At 41.8% G+C, this 17,740-nt stretch overlaps 1 protein-coding gene and 1 long non-coding RNA gene across 10 annotated transcripts in view; one reads left to right on the top strand and one right to left on the bottom strand.

The window, feature by feature from the left end:
• Window positions 1-2,701: 2,701 nt before the first annotated feature.
• On the bottom strand, window positions 2,702-15,840 carry LOC132517187 (uncharacterized). Its single transcript, XR_009539619.1, has 3 exons — window positions 15,236-15,840; window positions 3,774-3,930; window positions 2,702-2,945 (listed from the first exon to the last, which is right to left on the bottom strand). It is a non-coding gene; the product is annotated as an uncharacterized LOC132517187 (long non-coding RNA).
• Window positions 15,494-17,740, top strand: part of TCERG1 (transcription elongation regulator 1) — a 60,344-nt gene continuing 58,097 nt past the window's right edge. For all 9 annotated transcript variants that reach the window (XR_009539618.1, XM_060143910.1, XM_060143911.1 and 6 more), the window contains exon 1: window positions 15,494-15,571. Coding sequence is in view for 8 of the 9 variants with exons in the window: in XM_060143910.1 (XP_059999893.1) it covers window positions 15,513-15,571 (59 nt within the window). In the remaining variant the exon portion in view is untranslated. The remainder of the gene's footprint in view (window positions 15,572-17,740) is intronic.

Below are 17,740 nucleotides of genomic sequence, written 5' to 3' on the forward strand. Positions count from 1 at the left end.
CGTACTTGAAAGAAATAAGTAAACATCTAGAGGATCACTCTGTCTCCTGTGTGGATCATGGAAGGTAGGGCAGGGGACAAGCCTAGGAGGCAGAGCCAGGCAGGGGCCGTGTTGGAGGTAGGCTGGACCAGAGTGGTGCCGTGGACATGGGCAGAAATGGATGGACAGAAGATGCCTTTGGGAGCTGCACCTTCAGGACCCACTGATGAGTCAGACGTGGCAGAGGATGACTGACAGCTGGCAAGGCAACGAGGGCAAGCCGATCAGCCATGACACGCGACTGAAGAAATGCGGCACCTGCAAGGCTCCGATCTGGGCTCTTTGCGGGCCGGGGGGCGAGGACCATTACTCGCCAGCCCTTGCTCTCTCCTTCTGCTTGGCCTGGGTGACTATACCTGACAGGTCTGAGGGAGGCAGCCCTCATAAAAATGGCTGTAAAGCCTTTTGCTAATACGCAGCCTCCCATAAATGTCAGGAGATGAGAATTACAGCCCCGCAGGCTCATCAAAGAGAGAGGGGGCTGCAGCTTGAGGAAGCTACAGTGACTGTAAGGGCACTAAGCTGTCTTTCTAAGCTGTATTTTAGTGTCAGGGAAGATGTGACCAGAGGAAGTGGAGTGCTAGCTGAGGCCAAAGTGGCCCAGAGCCTTTCTTGTAAGTTTAGGTATCAAATCTGTCTGCAAAGCTCCTCTTCACTCAGCCCAGTGCTTCTTCAAGGTGGAGAGGAGCATAGTCTTCACTTGTACCAATTGAGCCAGGAGGAGTGGCGATGTTAGGGAACCTGGCCTCGGGGCAGCCTCTCATTCTGGGAAGTAAACAACATACTGTTTCCCGCCTTTTCCAACCCTTGACCCACCTGTCAGCTAATTAGTACCTAGCACCTAGGAGTGTTCCCCTACTCACCAGCTGTCTGGCGGTCCTTTGATGCACCGCATATGTCTAACAGCCCTGACCCCCAACTCCCTTTCTTTCTCCCCTTTCATTTCTCTCTTTCTTTAATATGCACTCAACATACAGCTAAAAATCACTGGGATCATATGATAAGCATGGCATTGTGTTGGGGTCCTGGAAACTGGGCTAGGGAGGGTGGGTAAAGAAATATGATATGAAGACCCTATTCAGAAGAAGTTATTCATCTAGCTGGCTGCCAGCTGTATGAGTAACTTCCGGGAGCACAGACACACTGAAAAAGTAGACCAATAACAAGTAATGGTGGCTAACATCTCTTCCAAGGGCAGACTGAAAGCCAGGTACCTGCCAGGGGCATTGTCTCAAGGGGTCCTCATGATAACCTTACGAGGTGAGTACTATTGCCATTCTTGCTTTCAGATGAAGCTGAGGCTCGGGGAGGTGGTGACTTTTGCAGGGTGACAGCTAGTGAGTGATGGAACCCTTTTTTAACCCAAGTCTGCCTGATCCTGAAGCCTGTGCACTACTCTGTCTCTGGCCCATCAGTTAGGTTAACAGGAGATTACTAATAGCATGGGGGATAATCTGCATGCCACTCCATTTCTGAGGCCATGCTGCCTTTTGTTTTTCCCTAACTTCTACACACTTGTGCACACAAACACACACACGTACACCCCTTGATCCATACCCCCATCCTGACCCTAATTTTTTGGACCCTAATGGCATTTTTGACATTGAATCAAAATTATACCAACACTGTTACAGGTTCATTGAGAAAGCATTTTCAGGATCAAAGTCCAATAAATCATAAACCCCAATAAATAATCCTCCCCCAAAACACCAATACTTTTCTGGATCAGTTTTCCGTATTAGACAGTATTTTTTCATTTTTTGCTATTTTTTTATTTACTAAAGTTTCTTTTTTAAAAAATTATTTATTTATTTTTGGCTGCATCGGGTCTTCATTGCTGCACACGGGTTTTCTCTAGTTGCTGCGAGTGGGGGCTACTCTTCCCCCACTACTACTACTACTCTTCGTTGCAGTGCGCGGGCTTCTCACTGCGGTGGCTTCTCTTGTTGCGGAGCACGGGCTCTAGGCGCGCGGGCTTCAGTAGTTATGGCTCAGAGGCTCTAGAGTGCAGGTTCAGTAGTTGTGGCACGCAGGCGCACGGGTTGTGGTGCACGGGTTTAGTTGCTCCGCGGCACGTGGGATCTTCCTGGACAAGGGATTGAACCTGTGTCCCGTGCGTTGGCAGGCGGATTTTTAACCACTGCTTTACCAGGGTTATTTCTGACAGAATTAGTTCTTCATTTAAATTTCAGAGTGAAGATTTGAGTCATCCAGCAGTTCTGTCTGCATCAAATTTTATCAATTGTTATATAGTTGTGTGAAGTTTCTTCAATGACTGTTATTTCTACCAGGCTCAACTTTGCTGGCTCAAATTTTGCATATTTGCACTTTAAGATTTGATCTTCAGTCAATTTTTAGTCAATATCACATTTTACTACATGCAATGATAGCTATTTTCAGTTTCAATTTGTATTGGTTATTTTTACCAGAAATATCCATTATGAATTGGACATCAGACTAATACTTTGTATTTATTACTTAGCTAACCTATGAGAAAATTGAGAGCAGTATATGCAACAGAGAGAGCCAGGTAAAACAGAGAGAAAGATTCAGACACGAGAGATAAAGACAGCAAGAGGAGGTCAAATAATAAGAAAAAAATATTATATTTATAGAAATGGCAATAGCTAATTTTTATTGAGCACTTACTATAAGCCCTGTTCTAAACACTTTAAATGGGCTTACATTCATTTAACCCCCACAGAAACTCTGCGGAGATACAATTATTATTCCCATTTTAAGATGGGGAAACTTTGGCACAAGGAGTGGAAATAAATTGTCCCAAATTATGCAGCAGGTAAAAGGCAGATCCAGGATCCAAACCCAGGCAACCTGTGACAGAGAAGCTGCAGCAGTCCTTCGATATTGCTTGCTTACTTCTTGGTATTGCAGCATTGAAACATCCCCTGGAACAAAATGGTGGGGTGAGTCAAAATGTCCTTCTTCCATCCCATGCTTTGCTGCTACCTGAAATGCTCACCACATTGTCTGTGCCTAATACAATCACATGCTTCCTACAGGGTAGGCGGCCTGACCTCAGGGGGGAGGGGCCACTGCCCGCAGGGCTGGGTCTCCTTACCCTCTTCTGGGATTCCCAGCATCTGAGCTAATCCTGTTGAAAATTTTATCATCTGTGCTGCAGTTTTTGCTTCTTAGTCTTCCTAAACTAGACCATAAGCTCCTTGAGGGCAGGAGCTGGGTCTCGTTATACTGTTTCCATTTACAAGTGTAAAAATGTATAAGTTAGAAAGGCTATGAATGAATGTGTCATTTCACTAATAGTGAATTCCACTAAAAGTGATTTGCTTTATTATTTACTTTTTAGTATGATTACTTTGGCCTAACAAGTTCTTCTGCATAAAGGGACCTGTGACCTTTCATGTTAGTTCTGGAAACTTCCTAATTCAAATCTCATGAAGTTTTGATGTTCTGATGCAAGTAACTGGGCTGTGGGTAAACCATTTAATTTCCACATTCCTCTGTTTCTGTTTTGTTCTAAAAGTCCTACAGTATCTGGTAAACAAGGAAGTTTGAATATGATACGGAGAGTCCAAACCCAGCAAGTCTATTTAGAATTTATGTCTGTGACTATAACTATATACTTGATCTTTAAGGTTGGAGAAGTTATCCCTATGTAACCCAGGCTGCCCCAGTTAGAAATCTTAATGTGGCCTAAAATTCCCCACCTGTCCCACACTCAAATCCAATCACTCACCTAGTTTTGTTGATCCTACCTTTTAAATAGCTCCTGCTCTGGGGCAGTCGGGGGAACCAGCAATCTGTCAGGTGAGGTGCCCTGGAGGAGGTAGAGCACATGTGCATCTCGCGAGGTCAGGCATGAAAGAGGGCTGGCGGAAAACAGCGCCAGCGAAGGGAGACTGTCGGCATGGCCTTTGACATAAGGGGTGAAGTAATAGATTAGGTATGAAAGCTAGTCATTTCCCTTCAACATGTGTCGCTTTGCTGCCTTCCCTTCTCTCAAATTGTCTTCACTTAGCCATTAGCTTCAGCAACGCGGATCTTCGGGGGCTGAGGCTTGTATAACTGACCATTTTGCGTTTCAACAATCATCATAATCTCATTGAGATTTAAGAACCCTCGGGAGTTCCCTGGTGGTCTAGTGGTTAGGATTTGGCACTTTCACTGCGGTGGCCAGGGTTCAATCCCTGGTCCAGGAACTGAGATCCCTCAGGACGCACGGGTGCGGCAAAAAAATAAAAGAAAAAGGAAAAAACAAAACAAAAAAACCCCTCACTTTGTTTCCACCTGAGTGGAAGAAAGAGAATAGAAGTATGTTCCAAATGGAATATGCCAATATTTCAAGCAAGGGCTACTTGCAGAAAAGTGGACAAATAGCTAAAAGTTTCTACAGTCTTCTCCTTTGATATTACACCTGCAACCTCTCTGTTTAATTACAGGTGATTCCATCCTGTTTTACAAAATATATTTCTGAAAAGTTATATACATACATATATATACACACTTACATGTAATAAGGACGAATCTATAAAAGATTACAAATTCACAGTTACACTTAACTGTTTGTTTAGAGCTTATCTTTGATGATGTATTTGCAACATTTCATATCTCTGGTCTTTGACCAACTCAAATCAAATAACTTCTAATCAGAAAAAAAAAAAAAGCTCCTGAACCTGTCCCCTCTTCTCCAGTCTTGCTGTCATTGTCTTAGCTCAAAGTCTCATTATGGTCAATCACAACAATTTCTACTGTCTCCCTGACTGCAAACTTAACTCTTTTCTAACTCATCATACTGACTGTAGTCAGCAAATCTGATCCTGTCACTTCCCTACTTGAAACCCCTGAATAAAAACTTATTACCGGGCTTCCCTGGTGGCGCAGTGGTTGAGGGTCCGCCTGCTGATGCAGGGGACGCGGGTTCGTGCCCCGGTCCGGGAGGATCCCACATGCCGCAGAGCGGCTGGACCCGTGGGCCATGGCCGCTGAGCCTGTGCGTCCGGAGCCTGTGCTCCACACGAGAGAGGCCACAACAGTGAGAGGTCCGCGTACCGCAAAAAAACCCCACAAAACTTATTACCTATGGAATAAATATAACCTCACCCACCTTTCTAGTTCATCTCCTGCCACTCCCCTGTACATCAGTGCTTTAGTTCCTAAAATTGCTTCCAAAATGCTATCCCTTAATGCATCCTTTCCTGGTCCTTGTTTGCTTCCTCAGTTTCCATCTTCACAGTGGACTTTCCCTCCAATCAGAGCCCCTGCTTCTGTGTTTCTGCCTGAATTCCCAGCAGTATGGCATAAAGATTCAGGGCAAATGCAATAGTGTGGAATTACCTGACTACACCACTTAAACTGTATGAGTTTGGGCAACTCGATGAACCTTTCTAATTCTCAGCTAGCTCATCCGTGAAGTGGGGATAAATTGTTGCCGCATATGACTGTCATGAGGACTTAACTGGGAAGTTCCATATAAAATGCTTGCATGTGGTAATCGCTTAGTCAACACTAGTCATTTGCCATGGCTATGATTTGGTTTATCTACTTCCTCTTCTAGGCTGTGTGCTCCATGGACAGTGAGTCTTGTTTCTTTAGCAACTGTGATAGTTCCTGGCACACAGTAAGTGTTCATCAAATGTTTGCCAAATGGACAAATGAATGGATTTGCCAAATCGACAAATGAATTATCTTCTGAATTCGAAATTAGAACACTTGGTCTGATATGTTTTTGTAATGGAGAGGAGTTCATGTAACTTCTAAGATGGAGTTATTGCTACAGCAATAACAAATTATTACTTTACTTTGTCCTGAGACTGGTGTGGTGCTTAATGATACACTACAGATGTTGAGTTTTGTAAATTTTAAGAGACAGAGCTTTCAAATTGAACTGAGGAAGCACAATGTTGTCAAGACTTGGGTTCTAGTCCTGTTTTTGCCACTAACTGGATATGTGACTGTGAGAAAGTTAATAATCAAACTCTCAGGGTCTCTGCTTCCTCATCAAATTTGTGCAAAGAATGTTGGACTAGATGATCTCAAAGATTCTTTTTACCTTTCCAATTAACTCCTTTTGTAACTTCTCAAGTTGGCAATTTGGGGAAATTGTGTATGACAGTATTTAAAACAATTGCATTATAATAGAGTCTTAAATATTACTTTTACGAAAAAAAACAAAGACTAAGAATGCTCTTTAGCCAACTTGAACCCTTTCCCTTGGGTCCCAGGATTGCTTTAGGGACACACCTCTTCCTTAGACAGTACACCCATTCATTTTACTATGTGTAGGGAAAGTATTTGTTGTTTTAGCTAGCTAATTAAAGTCTGTTAAAATAAAATATCTTTTAGAGCTGTCCTTTCACCGCTTTCAATCATAACGTCTCTTAAAATAAAAAAAATCCATAACTTCCTAATTAAAAAAATAACCATTATGTGAGGATTCCTGAGATGATGTTGTTTTAATTTTGAAAAACAGAAAAACTGGGGCTTCCCTGGTGGTGCAGTGGTTGAGAGTCTGCCTGCCGATGCAGGGGACACGGGTTCGTGCCCTGGTCCGGGAAGATCCCACACGCCGCAGAGCGGCTGGGCCCGTGAGCCATGGCCCCTGAGCCTGCGCGTCCGAAGCCTGTGCTCCGCAACAGGAGAGGCCACAGCAGTGAGAGGCCTGCGTACCGCAAAAAAAAAAAAAGAAAAACAGAAAAATTTTAATAGTATGATTTTAGAGCTGGAATGAAACCCAAAAGACATAATTGTTGTTGCTAAAAGAAGGAAAGAGAAATGCCTCACCAATTTAGTAAGATAAATAGCAGTTACTTTAAACAATGCATTTGATTAACAGTTTATAATAATGAACCAAGAGATTATAAATGTGTCATTGAGTATTTTGGAACAAATCCAGAGTTTCTTGGAATTAAACTAGTAAAATGCATATATAATACAATGGACTTAGGTATAGTCACTTATGTTAATAAACCAAGGGATTGCAAATGAGTGGTTGATTATTCTAGGACAAATCCAAATGAGGGTAATCCTAGGGAATGTGATTATCATTTAATAAGTGGAAGCCTAAATAATTATATGGTATTCTATTGGGAGAAAATTGTGGAAACGAAACATAGATGGTCATCCCAGAGTACTGTACTCTACCCTGTGGCTTGCAGATCCCAGGAGGTCCATGAAATTATCTTAAAGGACTGCAAATTCATGAGCTCACTAATTATTTATTGTTTGTTGACTGAATCAGCCAGTGATGTTAATAATAAAAATGACTTCCTTTCTGTTTGCTTCCTATAGAGCGGAACAGAAAAGAACACACCTCTTTTTAAATCTCCTCTTAGCTAGAGAAGTAGGCTTAGCTATATATGCAAGGAAGAGGTTCTTGGGTGGGACAGAGAGTTTCCCAATGCAAGAGTAGGCAAAGATGCTCTAAGTGGAAAGTATATCTCTATTTGGAATAGTGAATTTTCAGACTATCATGACCCAATCCCACTAAAGATTCAAATCAAATAACTTACTGCCCTTGTTCTGCTTCCAATCACATTGAACTGCTTTCTGATAATTTTGCTTGCTCTGTAATTCTGCCCACAGAGAGGATAGGAATGTCTGGCTCATCGACAGGTGTAATTCTCTGTAAATAAATTGGCATTCTGATTTATCAAATTGGATCTTTGGTTCTAGTCTTTTTTTTAAAATAAATATATTTATTTATTTATTATTGGCTGTGTTGGGTCTTCGTTGCTGCATGTGGGCTTTCTCTAGTTGTGGTGAGCACGGGCTACTCTTCATTGTGGAGTGCGGGCTTCTCATTGTGGTGGCTTCTCTTGTGGAACACGGACTCTAGGTGCGCAGGCTTCAGTAGTTGTGGCACATGGGCTCAGTAGTTGTGGCTTGTGGGCTGTAGAGTGCAGGCTCAGTAGTTGTGGTGCACGGGCTTAGCTGCTTCACAGCATGTGGGATCTTCCTGGATGAGGGATTGAACCCGTGTCCCCTGCATTGGCAGGTGGATTCTTAACCACTGTGCCATCAGGGAAGTCCCTGGTTCTAGTCTTATTTTGCCAAGAAAATATATTTGGAGAACAGTAAAGCTAGGAGTACAATCCTTAACCACACGTATTTCCCAAGGTCAAGGGTACCTTGGGTGCTCTCTTGGCACTCAGGTAACTGAGCCTTTACTAGGGACATTTCTGTGCACTGCTTGCCCTGATCATTGGATGAGCATCTTGTCCAACCCTCTCATTTTATAGATGGATAATAAGGCATACATCACAATATGGCTGTGGTTTCCACCCTCTGCACTTGACATCATTGAGAGTTAGCTATCTGGAAGCTGAAAACATATTTTAAAAACTTTTTATTTTGAAATAATTTTGGATTTACAGAAGAGTTGCAAAGCTAATACCGAAATCCTCTGCACCCAGCTTCCCTTAGTGTCAACATAACCATGGTACATTTATCAAAACTAAGAGGTACAGGGGACTTCCCTTGTGGCACAGTGGTTAAGAATCTGCCTGCCAATGCAAGAGACACAGGTTTGAGCCCTGGTCTGCAAAGATCCCACAAGCTGTGGAGCAGCTAAGCCCATGCGCCACAACTACTGAGCCTACGCTCTAGAGCCCACGAGCCACAACTACTGAGCCCACGTGCCACAACTACTGAGCCCGCATGCCACAACTACTGAAGCCCGTGCACCTAGAGCCTGTGCTCTGCAACAAGAGAAGCCACGGCAATGAGAAGCCTGTGCACCGCAATGAAGAGTAGCCCCTGCTCGCAGCAACTAGAGAAAGCCCACACGCAGCAAAGAAGACCCAACGCAGACAAAAATAAAACAAACAAACAAACAAACCTAAGAGGTACAATACTAACTAAACTACACACTGTATTAAGATTTCCATGGCTTTTCCCGCTAGTGTCCTTTTTTGGTTCCGGGATGCAAGCCAAGATCCCACATTGCAGTTAGTTGTCATGTTTCCTTTGTTGCCTTAAACAGTTTTTCTGTCTTTACCTGTCTTTCATGACTTAGACACTTTTGAAGAATAGTGATCAGGTGTTTTGTAAAATGTTCTTCAATTTGAGTTTGTTTAATGTTTCCTCAAGTTTAGATGGAGGTTACAGATTTTGCGGAAGAATAGCACAGAGGTGAAGAGCCCTTCTCATCATGTCATATTAGGGGTGCATGCTGTCACTGAAGATGTTAATCTCCATCACTTGGTTAAGATGATGTCTGTTGGGTTTCTCCACTGCAAATGTAAGCTGTATCTGGTGGTCACTAAGTCTAACTTACACTCAAGGAGAGGGGACTTAACTCCACCTTCTGAAGGGAGGACTACCAAAGAACTTGTGGACATATGTTAAAACCACCACAGTGATTTATAAATTCGGGGTGGAGATACTTTGAGTAATGCAATATCCTGTTTCTCCTTAAAGTTTCACCCACTAATTTTAGCACTCATCAGTAGATCTTGCCTGCAGCAATGATTACTGTGGTGTTCTAATGGTAATTTTCTGTTTTCCTCATTCCTTTCATGTTTATTTGCAAACAAGGTTGTAAATGGATATCTATTTGTACCCCAGTGTGTTTTGTGACCTGGTGTCTTTTTATCTGGCTCCTCAATTTGGTCAACTTGGATAAGTCCTTCTCTTGAGGATATCTTTTCTTCTAAAAGACAGATTCACAAGTTTCTTTTCCCCTTCCTTTTGTAGTCATCAGATTTTCTACAAGTTTTGGCATTAAAAAAAAAAGCATACAGCATTGTTGGCTTTCCAACAAAAGGTCAAACGAGTTAATTATATCTCAATTTTTAAGAAGTCAAACATGAGATCTTTGTTACCTTAATCTCCCTTATGAAGATGTTTTTACTCTTTACGTGTGTTGGGGTACCTCATATCATCTCCTTTACTTTCTCATCGACTGTCCAACTAAAAACTAACAATGTAAGCAGACACATTTTGCTGTGTATCAGTTTAAGTACTTTTAGGCAGCTTCCTATAGTTGAATGTTTCAAGGGCTTAGAATATTTTCTCTATGAATGGATGATTTCAATATTAAAAAAGTAGAGAGGATAGTATCATAAACCCTCATCTCCCCATCACCCAGCTTCAACAGTTATCAAGGTATAGTCAACCTTTTTTCATCTATAACCTGCTGCCCTCCCCTCACATTCTCTCCCTGACCTTGCTGCTCCCCATTCTTGTTTATTTTGAAGCTAATCCCAGACATTATTTTATCCGAAAGTCTTTAGTAGGTATTAGAATTTTTTTTTTTGGTGTCAACTAGAAATGATAATCATTAACTAATTTGCTCATTGACTTATTTATTAAATGGCACTGAGCTATATTCAGGAGAACCTGATTAAAAAACATGAATGCATTCCTACTCTCTTGGAGTCTGTATTCAACTGCACATTGAAGTTACAATCTGAGCCACCTTAGTAAATTTCTTAGTTACGTAACTTCTCTTTGTCTCAGTTTCTTGATATGTGAAAGAGACAGTGATGTTACCTTACTTAGATGATTGTTGTGAAAAGAAAATGGATAACGTATGAAAATTCTAGCATCAAAAATTATTGATTGTAGCTAATTGAAATGGATTGAATAACTGAAAACCCGTGTGTCCGTAATAATACTTAAAGAAGTCAGAAAAAGGAATCTGTTCCCAGTTGAGATGACTATCAAACCATCATTTTATTTTGAAAGTTAATAAATGAAGGGGAAGAACTAAGCATTTATCCACTTTTAGCATAGAAACTGTATTTGGGGGCCATAGCCCCTGTTGTTGAAGGAAATCTCTAATTTACAGAAGAATTGTTAACTAGTAAATGTAGAAAGTAACATGTAATTAGAAAATCATTATTTTGCTTGCCCTAAGGAAAGTATTGATTCAGGAAAAGATAAAATCATTAAACCATTAGGTCATGGTGGATAGGTAGGGTGACCATTTGTTCAATTTTGCTGGAGATGGTCTTGGTTTATGACTGTTGTCCAAAAGTAATCATTAATAGTGCAGATAACATTCTGATTACAATGTAAGGATTGAGCTGTCATAACCTTAACCCAATGTCAGTGATTAAGGGTGGGAAATTTAGATATTCATGTGTCTCCTGGTATGATGTAACTGAAATACACAGTACTACTTATGAAGTCCTCTTGATAAAAATGTTCAATTTATATCTGATCAAGTCTTCAGCTCTAACTTCCAACTTATAAAAAATACAAAGGTTAGAGGAATCAATCAGACAGATCCAAAAGGTGGAACTGGCCTGGGATCTTCAGCAAGTCAGTGTCATGAAAAAACGGACTGTTCTAGGTTAAAAGGGTCTTAAGTGACATAGCAACCAGATGCATTGTATGGTTCTGAATTGGATCCTGATTGGATCAGAACAAACCAGTTGAAAAGGACATTTTAGCGACAGTTGGGGAAATTTGAATATGGATTTGGTATTACTGCTAATTATGTTAGAAGTGAAAATGTTATTTTTGATCTGTAGAAAACTATGGGATTTTTAAAAAGAGATAAATACTGATGTATTGAAGGATGGAATGTCATGATGTTTATAATTTACTTTAAAATACTTCAGAATTAAAAACAATAAAGTGAGTTGACAGGAAAAGAAATAAGGTAAAATATGTAAAACACATTATACCCATAATGCTCAATGTTACGATAGGTAGTAACAAGTGCTTGGAATGTTACAAAGGCATCTTGTGTGCTATAGGAGAATATGATAGGGGAAATTACCTAGATGGGGGTGGCTAGCGGTCAGATTTTCTCTCTGAAGAATGCTTCCTGGAGGAAGTAATTGTGTAAGTTGAGACCTGAAAGGAAGTGTGGTAGGTGAGATGGCCCCCAGTGATCCCACCTCCTGGTATTCAGCTCTTGTGCAATGCGCTCCCCTTAAGTGTGGGCTGGATGTACTGACTTGCTTTAATGAATAGAGTATGGGCAGAAGTGATGGAATTTCACTCTAATATTAGGTTACAAAATGTCTGTGGCTTCCATCTTGGGTATTCTCTCTCTGTCTCTCTCTCTTCCTCTCTTTCTTAGATTGCTCATGCTGGGAGAAGCAAACTGCCATGTTGTCATCAGCCCCATGAAGAGACCCATGTGGTATGTCCTCAGTCTAACAACCCATGAGGAAGTGACATATGCCAACAATCATGTGAGTGAACTCAGAAGCAGATTCTATCAATACAACCTTGGGTGAGTCTTACCCCTGAGCCTCAGTGTCCCCATATGTAAAATGGGGACAGTATGCCTGCCCTGCAGGGGATTAAAAATAGTGTATGCAAAGTACCTACCATGGGCTTAAGATAAGTGTTCAAAAATGGTAGTTATTAAGAAAAAAAAAACTGACTCAGCATTGGAAACACTTCTCAAGAGTCACTTCTGAAGAGTGACTTCATAACAAAGACTTAGAGCCCTGATGATATTAATCAGTTTTGAGCCAACACTGCCTCTTCAGTTCACTTTGATATACTAAACGTTAGGATCTATAACTCAGTTGCTGCCAATTGGGCAAAGATGGTATTTGTTTTTCTGTTCTGTACAGCTATGCCCATCTGTAGTATCTTAAGAGTTATCAAGCTTTGACTACAGGAAGTCTATCTGGTTTCTTAAAAGATGCACTGAATTTCTTTAATTCTTTTTTTACATTGATTTAATCAAATGGTTCACTGAAGACACAGCTCATATTTGCATTATGTTTTTAATAACTATTGAGTGCAAAATACCTGAATTTCAAGGACATGTTTATGTGAGTAAACTATAGTAGTGAGTAAACTATAATAGTGAGTAAACTATAGTTTACTATAGTAAACTATAGTACTATGTTTATGTGAGTAAACTATTTATAGAATAAAACAATGAAATGATTTTATATCTATCTATATCTATCTAATTATATTTATCAAATTATATCTATCTCTATATCTAATACGTGTGATACGTCTACATATGTATATATGTCTGCCCCACAAGGCATTCTTCCATCCATTCAAACTGACAGTTTGTTGTCATCTTTTATAATATGCCAGTGACTATCTTTCTGTAAGGTATCCATTTTGAGGTGGGTTTTCTTTGTTTCGTTTTGTTTTCCAGCAGTGGGGATTAGTCTGTCTTGAGCCATCTATATAAGTATTATTTTTGGAATAGTTTGCCAGGACTTGGAGATGCATGCTGATGTTGAAAAAGGGATCTAACCATTCACTCTCATTCAAGCTCCAGTTTGTTCAAATGTTACGTATTTAGTGACATTTTAACCATACTTTCCTTTTTCCAAACGATCATGGTCAGAACTGTGTTCAGCCTTTATCACATTTTATCATACTTCGTTGATTTTGAATATTTAACTGGCATTCAGTATAGCATGGTACTTATTGAAATACTGTAATTCACATACAATAAAATTCACTCTTTAAAGTGTACCATTCAACAGGTTTTAGTATAGTCACCAAATTGTGCAATCATCACCGCTATCTAATTTTAGAATATTTTTATCATCCAAAAAGAAATCCCATACCCATTAGCAGTCACTCCCCACCCCCATCCTGGAAATCTACTTTCCATCTCTATGGACTTGCCTATTCTGGCTACTTCATTAAATGGAATCATATTGAGGCAGGAGGTAGATGGGCCCCCCCCCAGGGTTAGCAATTGGAGTTCGTTCCCTGTGAACAGAAACTCCAAAATATCAACAGCAGGACAATTGAGAGAGGAGGCTGGGCCCTGCCCAGATAAAAGATAAGAGACCACACATTTCTCATTTTTGAAGTCAAGGAGACCTTCTTGACTAGAAAGCTCCTTGGAGGTCAAAAGGGGAATGATATCAAGTATACCCATAGGCCTCTTTGCTGGAATCCATCTTGACTGAGAGATGCACGCACACACATGGGAAGATCCTGAGATATACCAAATACGGACTCTGAACCAGGCAAGTCAAAATGATTGGCCAAAGAAAACCCAGAAGAAATACCCCACATAAGTGATTGTAAACTACCACGAGGGCACAACTCTATCAGCCAAGATTGAGGCAGGACATAGTTGGCCACCCACCCTGCCCAGGGTAAGCAACTGGAGTTCGTTCCCTGTGGACAGAAACTCCAGTTGTTTACCCTGCAGGGGGGCCCACCTATCTCTTGCCTCAATATGATATGTAGCCTTTGGTGTCTGGCTTCTTTCACCTAGCATAACGTTTTCAAGGTTCATCCATGTTGTAGCATGTATCAGTACTTAATTATTTTTTATGGCTGAATAATATCCCTTTGTATAAATATACCATATTTTTAAATCGATTCACCAATTGCTTGGACATTTTAGCTATTATGAATAATGCTGCTATGAATATTTTTGTACAAGTTTTTGTGTACATGTATGTTTTCAGTTTTTCTTGGATCACGGTGTTTAGCAATGGGGCTTTGCTGACATACTGTCTCAGGTTTAAGGCCAGGCTCTGCCATTTATTAGCTGTGTAAACTGGGCCAAGTTACTTAACTTCTCTCTGCCTCAGTCTCATCTATAAACTGTGGCTATTCATAGTACTCACCTCTTATAAGGCCTTTTTATGAGGCCTAAAACAGATAATACATGGAAAGTAATTAGGACAGTGCTTGGTATATATGCTTAGGTCTGAGTAAAATATATCTATTATTAGTTTAATATTTTGAGTTCCTTAATGGTAGAATTCATCTTCATCATGACTTTGAAACTCCAGTACCTAAAGTTTTGTTTTGTTTTGTTTTTTTAATAAAAAGACAAATAAATATTCAGAATTCCTTCTGGGTATCAGGGTATGCTAATTTCAGACAAGTGTATTTTGAAATTGAAGGACAGATGGTTTAAACTGTAAATTGCCTGAGGCTTGCCTCCTGCAACTTACTTAATACAGCAACTTACAACACTTCTTAGCCTGCGACTAATTATTTAATACAATTTGAGGTATTCTTGTAGTTAGTAATATATTATTTAATAACACGGGTATAATCCAGTGGTGCCTTAAGACTCCTGATTCTGAAAAGCTGGGAAATGGCTCATTTCCTCAGCAACTCTGTGATTGGTTTACCGGCGACCCAGGTCGATTTTTGATTGGCTCACGCAATGGAAATGGTCTCCACCCGAGCCAATATGTCCAGTATGAGGCCAATATGGCTCCACAACTGACTTTTCTGGAAGCCGGCAGACACGTGGCTACCGCAGGCCCAGGAGTACGTGGGAGGACCCAGTTTCACTTACCGCGAGAGGGCGCCGGCAGTTCCCCGTTGCTGAAGTCTCGTTTACCATAAAGCCTCCGAGCGACCAATCAACTGGCTGTCTCCATACCGCTTTCAAAGTCGGCGGGCCCTTTCACCAATAATAAGGCAGATACCATCCTCAGCTCGAGGATTGATAGAAAGTCTGACCAGTCATTTCACAGATCTCTGCTATCTCCGCCTCTCTCGCGCGAGATTGACGATCCGCCCGGCCAATAGGGAACGCTGAGGCGGCGGGTGGAAGAACGCGGCCCTCTGTAATGGCGGAGCGTGGCGGGGACGGGGGGGACGGTGAGCGATTCAACCCGGGGGAGCTCAGGTAAGGGCGCTGCTCTACCTTACATCTTGGCGCTCCGGCGTCCCAGGGGCTCGGCCCGCCGCGCGGAGGGCCGGGGTGGAGGGTGGGCCGAAGACGCGCGGCGGCTGGGGGCCAGGACCGCATGGGATTGGAGAAGGGGGAAGGGAAGGCAGCTTGAATGAGGGAGCCGGGCCGGGGCTGGGTCGCGGCCTCCTGCACGTTCTCGGGGCGCTTCCTGCGGTTTTCGCGGGGCCCCGGCCCCCTTCGCGGCTTGCGGCCCTTGGGCCGGACCCGGCGTTCCCGCTTTGGGGCCCCGCCTCAGGCGCGGGCCGCCTCAGCCTTGCTCCCGGCGCGACGCCGGCGGGGGCCCAGTTTTCCTCCCGGAAGCCTTCCACGCCTCAGCCAACTCCCCGGCTCGGTCTTCTCCACGCCCTCCGCCGCCCTTTGGGGTCCCCACGTCTGCCCTGTTCCTTCTTCCCCACGTTGCTTGCTTTTCATTAACTTCGTGCGGCCTTCCTTTCTCGTAGCCTTTGGTTTCTTACCCCGTATTTGTGAGTAGTAACAATAGCAGCAGCCGTTTGTTAGGTGCTTCCAGGGGCCAGAGGACCCTTTCCTTAGACTTGTCTCTTGTGATCCTCACACCCATCCTTTGGAGTAGTTGCTGTTCTCATTTTGCAGGCCCCAGTGCAAGAGCCAGCTTCAGTTAAGTGACTTGCCCATCTTACAGGTGAGGAAACTGAGCCTCGTAGATGTTGGGGAAGTAGAACCGGCTCGGTTTGGTGGAATCGTGGCTCCAGGAAGTGGCTTGAACCCAGGCAGCCAGACTCGGTGCACTCTTCCATTCCTCTTCCTTCTGTTTGTCTGCTCACGCCATCGCCCTAAGGATGGCAGTGACCTTTCTTGCCTTGGTTTTTCCCTGCCTCTGGAATTTGTAATTGTCTTGGACAGAAAAATCTTTAGTCAGTGGTTTTTAAGGAAAACGAGGTACTGAGCTTTGCGTGTATTTGATACTTTTTTTTTTAATGTTTCTGGGTGGGAAAAATGTCATGTCAGATGTTCAGCTCCCATTCTGAATTGTGCCACTGTCAGTCTTTGAGAATGAAAAAGCGCAGAATAAGTTATGAGGACTCTAGTATTGTCTAGAGCACCAGATGAAATTGTATAAGAAAAACGGGTATTGTTACTTAAGTTTTCAGGGAAAAAGAAAAGGTCATGTTTTTTAGATTCTGAATGGTCACAAAAATTCTTACTCTGGTAGGAATAAAGTCTTATTTCAGGGATGTATCTCAAATCCTTTAAACCCCACGTGTACACTTCAGTAATGAGTGATCAAAGTGCATTGCCAGGGTCGTTCAGTTTTCGTGATGAAAGGTTCATTCCTGATTCTGACCTTAAGAGAAGGTTACTAGTCTTACAGGTTTATTTGGGAACATTACTTTGCGTTTTAGAGAGTATTTTTCTTCAGTTTTACAATGAGTAGCCTTTTAGACTTTAATAGTAGTCTAGACATTGTTGCAAAACTGATTTGAATAGGACTTTAAATTAGGTGTTCTGTTGGAAATGTTTTATACCTTAGCCTGTTGGGTTGGAAATTCCTTCCAGAGCATATTGTAGACTTTTATTTTAACATTTGTCATGGTTTAAGAGAAATTAGTTGTTTTTGTGGCCTCTGACGGCAGAAATTGGGACTTAATTTTTGTATTTGTATTCTGAACGCATGTCATGGTGTGTCACTATCATAGTGCCTGAAGAATAAGGTGTTCAGTGTATATATATTGTAAATAAATGAATAGAGGAGATTTAGAGATGGTCCGTGTAGTGGACCCACATTAATTAAGTGTGTGCAGTGTGAGAGTCACTGACCTAGGTGCTGGCAGTAGAGTCTTGAACCAGACTAAAAACCTTTTTCCTCAGGGACCTTCCATGCTAATTAAGATTGATCTAAATTCCAAACTAACCACATCAAATGAGGAAATCAGCCTGCAAATGTGAAGAGACTTACACAGGGTCACCGAGGTATTGGCAGGGTCTGGATTAAAACCTAGGTCTCCTCACTTAGTCTTCCTTTTAATTTGCCTGCCATATATCAGCATTTAAAAAATTTTTGCTCTTCCTGTTATATTAAAGTATTTGCAGACTTGTCTTCACCATTGGGAAGATTGCATATCTGGATTTAGTACTTCTAGGGAA

This window comes from Lagenorhynchus albirostris, chromosome 3 (genome assembly GCF_949774975.1).
Source record: "Lagenorhynchus albirostris chromosome 3, mLagAlb1.1, whole genome shotgun sequence".
Classification (NCBI taxonomy): Eukaryota; Metazoa; Chordata; class Mammalia; order Artiodactyla; family Delphinidae; genus Lagenorhynchus; species Lagenorhynchus albirostris.